The sequence below is a fragment of the Camellia sinensis genome, chromosome 4 (genome assembly GCF_055761805.1).
Source record: "Camellia sinensis isolate YWXY chromosome 4, ASM5576180v1, whole genome shotgun sequence".
Lineage (NCBI taxonomy): Eukaryota > Viridiplantae > Streptophyta > Magnoliopsida > Ericales > Theaceae > Camellia > Camellia sinensis.
In genome coordinates, this window is record NC_138964.1 from 164,897,543 (window position 1) to 164,908,738 (window position 11,196).

The following is an 11,196-nucleotide window of genomic DNA, read 5'->3' on the forward strand; positions in this document are numbered from 1 at the left end:
GTGTATGTCAGAGGGGTTAGTAGAAACGTTATTTCAAATAACGTTTTCTAAAAAAAAAAAAAAAAAATTATATGCACAGTGAAAGCGTTATTTCAAATAACGTTTTCTTTAGAAAAAAAATTTTATGTTAAAAGCGCGATTTAAAACAGCGATTTATTAATTAAAAACGCATTTTACAATAGTGCTTTCACTATTCATCAAATTTTGGGCTCCAAACAGTGAAAGCGCGATTTGTAATAGCGCTTTAGCTTAGTTTGGGAATTCCGTCCAAACTAGGCTTAGTTTGAAAAATAAGATGCAAAAGAGATTTAGTTTGGGAAAAGCCCCCAATTTTATGTATGCATATAAAATTATAATAAAAAATAAAAGCGTGATGAGGTATTTTCATTAGGAATGGCAACGGGGCGGGGCGGGGCCGGGGATCACCCTCCCCGTCCCCGATCCCCGAAACTACAAAAATCCCCGTCCCCGGCCCCGATCCCCGACGGGGAACTCATCACTCTCCCCATCCCCGTCCCCAACGGGGATCGAGTTTCCCCGACCCCGGAAAATCCCCGTACTCATCATCAACAACATCATTCAGCAACATTATCAAAAAAAAAAAAAAATTCATCAACAAATTAATTAACGGAGCAACATCATCAAAAAAAAAAAAAAATTCTTCAACAAGATCATCGATTCAAGGTAGCAACAGCAACATCATCACCAAAAAAAAAATAAAAATAAAAATAAAAAAAGATAGATGATCTGTTACAGATCATGGAGATCATGTATGAACACAACAGATAGAGATGATAGAGATGTATAAACACAACATCATCAACAAAAAAAATCAAAATAAATAAAAAAATATAGAGATGATCTGTTACAGATCAGTGAGATCGGCGAGATCTGGGAGGAGGGAGAGGACAGCGGAGGATCTGATCTTTTCAGATCTGAGATGTGAGATGTAAGATCTGCGGTGGTATGGAGGAGATGGAATGACACCGGAGTAGGAGATGACGCCGGGTGTGCGTACTGCCGCGGAGGAGAGGAGATCGCACTCGCCGTCGTCGCTGGGGAGAGGAGATCGCGTCGTCGCCGCTGGGGAGAGGAGTCGCACTTGTCGCCATCGCCACTGGAGAGAAGAAACAGTGAGAGAAGAGATGAGAGAGAGAGTGTAATATTTTATATATATAATATATAATATACAATGAGAGTAGAGCTGTTGTACCAAATCAAACCCCAAACATATATATATATATATATATATATAATAAATATCGGGGCTAACTGGGGCGGGGGCGGGGCCGGGATGAAATTTATATCACCGTCCCCGGCCCGAATGTCACCGGGGATTTATTTTTGAATACCATCCCCGGCCCGTCGGGAGTATTTTTCGGGAAAAAACCATTCTTATCGGGGATGGGGGGTCGGGTCCCCGTCGAGCCGGTTTCAAATTGCCATCCCTAATTTTCATGGTGTAAATAGAAGCACCCAAAAACTTTTTAAACCTTCTCTCAATATTGTAGGACTATAATATCCACGTTCCTTAATTTTGACAACTTCTACAATTGGCATATATGCAACCTCCAATTTAGTTTAAAATAATGTAATTGTTGTTTTACACGTCTTTTTTAAAATAAATTTTATATTTTGAAATTATTTCATCATATCTATCAGCTAAAATTTTGTTATTAATATCATTGTCCACCTACAAAACTCAAACATAACTTGAACAAATGAACAACCTAAATGAGTTATAAAAAACATTGTGAAATTTTGATGAGATTTGATCTCACCTTGACTAGAATGCTCACTAAGCCATCGTTTAAGAACATGCTATTTTAATAATCTTTTGATTTTTTGACTAAAATATAAGATAAATAAAACTAATGTGGTTGAAATAAATTTTTAATTTTTTACGAACAGATGTACAAAACATAGAAAGAAAGAAAAAATATTTAACTTTTTGATATAGATTATAAATTTTTTAATTTTCTTAGTAATTTTTTAACTTCTAAACTAACACAAGCACATTTCTTTATCAAACTCTGAAATGATTTTAAATAATAATAATAAAAAGCATACAGGAAAATGACGCAAAATTTGGCAAAAATGCCAAACTCTAAAAATAATGAAATTAATTCTAGATGTTACTAAACATATATGAAATATGCATCTGAAACAGTTTTTAAAAATTCAAAGTTGGAGATGAGATAAAAACCAAACAAAAAATCCATGAAAATTAGAAAAACTTATTTTTCAATCATAAAACAAACTTTTTTTTTTTGGTGGTGCAAAATCAGCACATTCAAACTGCCTATTGACTAGATTCATTTTCGCAGCCGAGCAAAAAGGAATCCTAGTAAATTCATTCCAATCCACATTCAAACTACCTATGACTATTAGCAATGGTTAGGTCTCAAAAAAATACAAAAAGTCAGATTTTTGGAACATCAAATTTTAGTTAAAAACTCAATACAAAAAACAAACAAATAAATTAAATTAAATTTTCTCTATTTTTTTTTTGTGTATGTTTTTTTCATAAAAAAAAAAAAAATCCAAAAACTGCTTAAAAAAGTCAATTCCCAAAACAACCCAAAATCACCACAAAAAAAAAAAAACAAAACAAAACAAAACAAAAAATAATAATAAGGGGAGAGATTGCCCTAAACAAATGAGCAAGCACAAAGCTACAACAATTTGAAGTTCCAACAGAATAATTTCTCTATTGGAGATGGTCTAATGTATTTGCTGTGCTGAAAGAAGCTATATAAAGGTCGCACAACACAACATATATATTCTGTTGGATATGCGCTGCAGTACACAACCAACCATCAACTATGACATACAGCGGCCATGTATTTAATATTTCACCAAAATCATGCCACCACAAATTTTCAGTCAGTGGCCCTTCATTTCTCAACTATGTCAGCTAATTATATGCACTGACCAAACAAGCTATACATTTCACATCATGTTTATATTGGACAGCCATCCATCCATATTTCCAATTTACAGCACTAAATAATTAAGGTTGTGCCTGATATGAAACTTTGCTTAATCAAACAAGAAAACAAACAACTTTTCAACTTGAGCTGATCTTCCCAAAGCCCTAGTAATTGTAGCACACTAGTGCAGTGTAGGCATGTCATGTAAAGGAATAGATAGAGTCAGGGGTAGTGGCTTACAATCATTCAAAAAGAACCCTTTATATCGCAGTTGATTGATTAAAAGCTCTGAATTAAAATTTAGTATCACCTTTTCCAAACAAAGTAGGTTTGGGGAAAAAAAGAAGAGCTTTCAAGATATAATCAATATGGCTAGTTTGCAGAACAAAACAAACTCAATAATAGCCCATCACTATAAACAAAGACATCTCTGCCTTAACCAAAAGTTTTGTTCCCTATCCAGCCTAACCACTGCCCAACACCAGCACCAGCACCAGCACCAGCACCAGCACCAGCACCAGCACCTCCACACGACAAACACTCTGCCGACCACCGCTTATTCCACCCTTTTCTCTCTGTGCAAGTTCTCTCTCCATGGATGGATGACATATTTACATGTGTATAGACAAGACATGATATATTTTCCCTCTCTAGATTCAACCAGTAGGTTGAATTAACCAGTAAATTCTTACCACCAACCAAACCCAATCAAGGAAAATATGGAAGAACAAATGAGAATACAGCTGGAAAAAGAGAATCCCCCATGGACCCAAATTAATATGAACTCACTGAAGAGAGAGAGAGACCAAATATTGAAAAGTATATTACATCGACCTCCCCTAAAGTTTAACAAAATTACACCAGCCTCCCTTGGTTTTGAGTTCACATAGCAAATTAAACCATAATGAAAAGATTGTTAATAAAGTACCAACTATTGCTTATGTCATGCCATATATTTTTTTAGACGTCCAAAGTTACTTTATTTCTTTGTTTCTCGATATCTAAATAACCATACAAGAATGCCTCATATTTCATATATTGGAGTAGATGTGGTTCACAGAATTAAGGCCGGGTGACTTAAGTGGAAGAGTGCGTCTGAAGTACTATACGATAAACAAGTACCCATTAGACTAAAAAAGAAGTTCTATAGGACGGTTATTAGACCAGCGATGTTGTATGGAAGGGAATGTTGAGCAACTAAGAAACAACATGTGAAGAAGATGAGTACTGCTGAGATGAGGATGTTAACGTGGATGTATGGCAAAACTAGAAAAGATGGAGTTAAGAAGTATATTCGAGAATGGACAGGAGTAGTACCAATAGAAGATAAGTTGAGAGAGAATAGATTGAGATAGTTTAGTCATATACAACGGAGATCAACAGAGGCAATAGTGAAAAGATGCGATACAGTGACGGTAGATAGTATTGTTAGGAGGAGTAGACCTAGATTGACGTGAACTAGTGTATTACATAGAGATATGAATCTCCTTAATTTGATTAACGAAATGGCCTTAGATAGAATTGAGTAGAGAAGAAGGATTCATGCAGCCGACCCCATTTAATAGGACTTAAGGCTTGGTTCGGTTTAGTTTGGTTATACTTCATATATTCATTAATACATATATGGATAACCAAAATCTTCTATTTCTAAGCAAAGTGATAGAAGGATTGAGATGAGAAAGAAGAGGGGGTGAGGTGGTGATAGATGGCACTAGCGCTAGTGACTTTGGGCAGCTCTGGCAACAGGGTTGGTGGCTCTGGGCAACGGCAACAAGGAAGATCTCAACAACATTCCAAATCAAAGAAGATCATGAGCAACAAAAACCCTCAATTGATTGCGATGGCTTGTAGTGGTGAAGGGGATAAAGGGGTGCTGTGTAGTGGTTGAGAAGAAAGACGAAGAGGAAGTCAACAACCTAGAGAGAGGTGAAGCGAGAAGTCAACAACCTAGAGGGAGGTGAAGATGTGGGCAGGGGCGTAGCCATTGAGAAATGGGTATAATTGCAAGTATTTGGGGCAAGAGAATGATCCATCACCATTTATTGATGGGTACTACTTTGTTGATCTAAGTGGAGTAGAGGGAATTCCCAACACCGTTGGATGCAATAATGGTGGAATTTGGAGTGGAGGTTTATGAGTTAAGGATCGGGTGGGCGTGGTGGTGGCTATGGTGGCAGGATGAGTGCTGTGATGAGTATTGGATGGTTGGGAGGTGGTTGAGCTACTACTGTGGAAAGTATTGGGAGGTTGTGGTAGTTGTGGTGGTGGGTATAGGTGCTTCAGGTGGTGCATATGGGTAATTCGGGTAATGGGTATGGGGTGGATTGTCGTAGCAGTGTTGTGGGTAGGGGTGGAGCAAGGTGAGTGCCTATATGGCAATAAAAGGAATGGTTGTTGCAGCGACAAAAGGGGTGGGGAAGGAAGGAGGCGGTGGCCAATAGATAGGGAAGAGAGAGGTTGTGGGTGGAGGTGGATGGGAAAAGAAGGCAAGTAATAGAATGGAAGATGATTAGTATATTAAATAGTTAAAAGGACAACATTAGCATTTGACATTAATTTGTACTTAAAATACAAAGGTGGTTGAAATCAAAAGATAAACTCTCAGTAATGAGAGGGGGTAGAACAAACTAACAATCTATCATGAATTGTCTTTTCAAGCTATCAAGGGATGAAATCCTAAAAATATATAGGGGTAAAAAAGTAATTCCATCAAGTTAGTTGAGTCTTACTTTATGATTATTTAAGTTAGATATAAATTTGATTAGTTTTCTAGATGAATTTTTAAGCTTTATAGGTTTTGCATTTTGGTAATTTTAGAATTTTTGGGAGAAAGGCTGTAGGAATCACCCATGGTTCACTATATGCGTTAAGTTATGTTATTGGATCATTTTATTAGAAGTCAAAAATCTTAGTTTCCGAAAAAGGGAGTTCAATTAGTTTTAGATTTAGGATTTCTTTCAATCTATATGAAGTCATGTAATGACTCTACTTCAATAGAGTATAGTTTTTTAGAATTATCAAAAGCTTTTCAAGCTTCATTGGGATCGTTCGATGTTAATTCTAACCGTAAGTGTGATGCCTACAAGGAGAATTCTACCGTACACACTCCTAAAAAAGTGCATACCGTATGCCCTTTCATAACTACATCACAATGATTCATAACAAAACCCAAAAAAAAAATCGTAAATTTGCTCACAACAAACTTTCATAACTTTTTAATGTTCAAACATAACCACAAGGTTCTTAACATAACCACAATGGTTCATAACTAAAACTTTTCTTATGGTGTGCCCCTTTGTAACTACACTACAATGATTCATAACTAACATCAAGACTTTTCTTATAGTTAGACCCCTACTTACAAAAGCCAGATGCGAAGTGTAGACTTTTTCTTCTTCAATTTAGTCTTCCTGCAGGTTTAGCATTTAAAATAGTAAAACCACATATGCATTATCCCTTGTTCAATCTTCAAGCTTCATAATTCCAACGTAACTTGCAAAAGATCACAAGTCCAGCAAGGTTACTATTCACAGGACAGCCCTAAAATAAGCCCTAAAACCTTGTGTTTTAATTCTAAAAATTCTACCCTTTTGTGACCCAAAAACAAACCCCTTAAAAACCTTATATTCTTACTACTCGATAAACAACAAAAGGCAATTAAATCCAGGCCCGAAGCTACTTTCTGCAGCCAAACATTAGTTTTGGGCTCTCTCCAAGTGTGATATTGCTCATTGCACTTTGCCCTACTTCAAAATAATTTCAGTCCGTGCACAGTCATTTCTACTTCTTCCAAAGTACGACATTTGCTCTCCCTCTAAACAAACATCTTCAAAAGCATTCCCCTGTAGCAGCCACTTCGCTAAAAGTCATATAAATGGAGAATTCATTCTGATATCACCAGTTAAATGTATATGTATATATATATATATATATAAAATAAAAAACTCCAGAGCTCCCTCCGTACATCACAATGAAGTAAGAAGTGGGGTAATCACCACATCCCTAAGAAGTACAAATATAAACATGGACACAACAATTTTCAAAAAAATAGAATACGACCATGAAGGGATTACAACCAAAAAAACATATATAATATATAATTTTTATTTGTTATGTACTTGAATATAAATTTAGAGCACAAAGATGTGAGACATTGATGTATATTTTGGCTGTATTTTTGTTTTTGTTTTATACTTTTCCTTCCTTTTTTTTTTTTGGCGGGGGGTGGGGGGTTGCAAAATCAACTTTTCAAAATTATTTAAAAAAACCAACAAAGGTATTTTGAGGTGTGCCCAGACATGCTTGACGTGTCTCTAATGAATTCTGCACAAAATTTAGGAAAAAAAAAAAAGTTTTTGACATGCCACATGAAGTGTCCAACATATGTTGGTGTATTACTAAGAACAAGAAAGAAGAATAACCAAGAAGAAGAAGAATCTGGGATTGCAATCCCAAAAATACCGAACTTAATATTCAATATTCATCAAAGGCTAGCTATTCAAAACAATACATGAGCCATATATATAGGCATTGTAGGAAACCATAATTAAAATTACAAAAAATAAAACCCATACAACTAATTTAATAGAAACTAGAAATAAAAAAAATAAAAAGAAAAGAAAATAGAATAAAAATGTCTATATTCTTTAATTGGTTGTCACCCAATGCCTTTACCCCATCATGTGTCCATGCTATATTTGTGTCCAACATGTATCAAACACGAACACAATTCGTAGTTTATGGGATAAAGTAAAACCAACCCATTATAATTGTGTATCTTTAAAAATGCTTTTGACAAACGAATGTCCCTGCAACAAACATACCAAGAATTCAACATGTGTCACGCCTCCAATAACATATCCAACATGGTTGAAAAATTACTGTCATCCTTTCCTAATCCCTTCCATACACTAAAACCATGCAAGTCACTGACTTCCTTTGTTGACAACCGAACCACTCCTCTCCAAAGGCAGCCCTCCTCCATTGCATATTTCCATAAACTATTTTCTCAAACGGGTCTGATTGAATTGACTAAAATGAGAAATGCCCAAACCACCTTCTTTTAACAAAGTGTACATCGTTTCCACCCAAACAAATGATTTTTAATTCATAACCCAGGCCACCCAAGAAAAAATCTATATTAATTGTTCAAACGCATCGACAACCCAAGCAAGATTAAGTTGGTAAACTAGACGAGTACTGTTTACAAAGGGTAAGCTTGACTCAAAAAGAGCTGTTTGATGGAAGCTACCCAAACAAGAAGCTTACAGCTGGATGTGGCACCTGTTCTTCTATATTTAGGGATGAGAGAATTTCATTTGAAGAGCTTTGTTAATCTAGTCCATATAGCAGGTTTGCAAAACCATAATGAGGTAGGATCTTGAATCATGATGTGTTTAGGACGGACATGCAAGGTGCTGAACGACATAGAATTGACTATGATCTTGAAACTATGTCAAACAAACAAACAAACTATGAAGCAAACAAATAACCAAGAAAAAAAAATGAACACAAACTATGTCAAACAAACTTCTAGTTAAATGAACACAAGGAAGTGATGAGACAAAGAACCAAGAAAAAATTACAAAAGTGAAAATTTGGAAATGAAACATTTTGTTAAAAATGTCAAACTATGCTCATAAAAAATATCCAGCCCAGGTACAACAATGAATCTCATCAATTAATTCCGATATCCAGGCATATTTTCTTAAACTACAAAAGGTGAAGAACAGGAAATGACACCTCCAAAAAAGCCTAAAAAGCAGAATTTAAATAAGTAACAGAAACGAGAAAATCCGCTGGCTAGAAACTACCTGAGAAGCCTCTGCTTTAGATCACATGCATATATTTACAATAGAAACAGACCACGAGCACTGGAGACCAACTGAATCAGTGGCAGTGTACATCTACCTGATCGTGACAAACTTATTCGTCCCATGTTTCGCCCAGTGAGTCCTCAGATCAATAGCATTAGAGAAGTTATATCCATCAGATGAAAGCTTTTCCAAGACCTTTTTAAATGCTCCCAAACTCATCTTCCTTCCTGCTATCCTTGCACCACGCCTCTTGGTACTCATTGGCAAGGGATACATTGACATACTCGTGGTACAACATGCAGATTGCCACCCGCCAGAACCCCACCGATAACACTGCTGAGGAGTTCCAGTGCAAGAGCAAACTGGTATCGGAATGCCTGAAATATCCATATCAACTCCATTGACAACAATTTCCATGCTTTTCTTGGGGGCCCTAGCCCGCTGTACTGATACACTGCACTCATCTCTTGGGGAAATTGGGGCTTTCTTTGCCTTCTTGGTTTTGGGAGATTTTTCAGTTTTATTGCCTGCCCGCTTCTTCAGAGGGCCACCACTGTCCCTTTTAGCACTAGTCTCTTCCATTTGAGCAACACTTTCATCCTTTGGTGAGTCAGTTGGCTGGAGCATCTGCATGTGCTGCCCTCCAGAGGTCTCAGGCAATACATTAAAATTGGAGTGATGGTGATTTCCAGGTAGTGCATTGAGATACTTTTCCCTCTGGTTGATCCAAACATCCCTGATGTAGTCCATGGGCATGGGTGATTCGGAAACCCCACAAACCCTAGGGTTAAAAGGCCCAGTATTGGTAGGCATGTGGTGAAATGCTCCACCATTGGCAGTGGCCATAACAGCAGGGTGGTTGCGGCCTCCAAGAAGAGGCTTTTCAGCCCCGGTGGACATGAGCTGTAGACCCAGGTGGCTTTTGAGGGCCGTCGGAGGTTCATAAAAACCCCAATTTTGTATATTCATACTGCCATTGCCATCCATGATGGACTGCCAAAACTGAAGCAATAACTAAGCTTGAAGAAAGCAGAAATACTATCAATATAGAGCAATGCACCCAACCAAAAAATGTAACGTTTTTATCACACAACCCAATCAAATCCACTGCATTTTGTGCCGACACTGTCGAAACCTACAAAAACCCACAAGAACAGTGAAGGCATAACTAACTACAGAGCTAGCTGGATCAAAAAAATACGAGCATATATATAACACCCAGATTGTAAAGAAAAACTCATCTGTACTGAAAGAAACGAAAGAAAGAGAGAAATTACAAAGAAAAGATGGCACCAAACACACCTGAATGTCATTATTGATGTTCTAAGAAGGAGCTGAATTCAAATCCACACCGCATAAAGTCGATTATGTGCAATGTAAGCTAAATCTCAAACCATTTTTAGGGTTGCGATGATGATGTATAGATCTATCTATGTATCTCTGCAGTGCGAAGCCAACAAAGGAAAAGATGAAAAGAATTAGATTTTGGAAATCGATGATGATACGAGATTAGTGATAGATAGTAGATACATCAAATCCTAAAACTCAGATAAGAATACATCAATGACTATTGTAGAGAGAAATGTAGAGAGAGAGAGAGAGAGAGAGAGAGAAAGAGATGGCGATACTTACTGAGAGCAGGCGGAAGGACAGCTGGTTAGGGTTCGAAACGAGGAGGAAGGCCAACAAACAAGAAAGAGGCAAACAATAACTGATGGATGGATAGATGCATCTATAAGTATATCTTGCTAATTTCGTATTTATATATTGTGGGTGTTTAAAAAGTTGCTATTTTAATAAATTATTTTAGATTTTGATTATTTTAATAGGTTAAAATTTTTGTATTTTAGAAGATAATTGAATTTTTTTGTATTTAGATGTGATGTTTGTAAGAGAAAAAGTGATATAATTATGAATTTGGTGTGTCATTTTATCTTATTGACTATTTAAAGCCTATTTTACTTTTATTTGAATTTTAGTCCAAAAAGTCCTAAAAAAAAAACCTTCCCAAACACTCCCCAATTATATGAGGAAAATGGTATTTAACCCACAAGACTAAATATTATATAAGAAAAATTGGTGTTTAATTATAAGTCTTGTGAAAGTTTTAATCTAAATTTTAATTTTTAAATTTTTTGATTTAAAAAAAATTCAACATTTATTAACTTTTTCTATATCTACTCTCGCATCATTTTTAACTTCTCCTATATACTATTGTTAGTGATGAGATTGTTAAATTATTTTTATAAAAAATTTTAAAAAATAATTTGTATATTAAAAAAATATCTTAAACAAATATAAATTCTTATTAAAAATAACATGTTGTAATTGTGAAAAAAAAAGAAAAAAATTACACTGTACAAAATAATTTATATATTAAAAAAATATCTAAAACAAATATAAATATTTATTAAAAAATAATATGTTGCAGTTGTCAAAAAAAAAAA

The 11,196-nt window shown here is 35.7% G+C and overlaps 1 protein-coding gene across 1 annotated transcript; it reads right to left on the reverse strand.

Annotated features, from left to right (window-relative positions):
• Nucleotides 1–8,529: 8,529 nt before the first annotated feature.
• On the reverse strand, nt 8,530–10,500 carry LOC114270427 (protein BASIC PENTACYSTEINE2). The gene is made up of 3 exons (XM_028211915.2): nt 10,382–10,500; nt 10,052–10,189; nt 8,530–9,884 (listed from the first exon to the last, which is right to left on the reverse strand). Exon 3 carries the CDS (start codon nt 9,734–9,736, stop codon nt 8,840–8,842), a length of 897 nt encoding a protein of 298 aa, XP_028067716.2. The 5' UTR covers nt 9,737–9,884; nt 10,052–10,189; nt 10,382–10,500; the 3' UTR covers nt 8,530–8,839.
• Nucleotides 10,501–11,196: the final 696 nt, after the last annotated feature.

Coding starts and splice junctions, on each gene's coding strand:
- LOC114270427 (XM_028211915.2), bottom strand. CDS start 9,736: ATGGATGGCAATGGCAGTATGAATATACAAAATTGGGGTTTTTATGAA.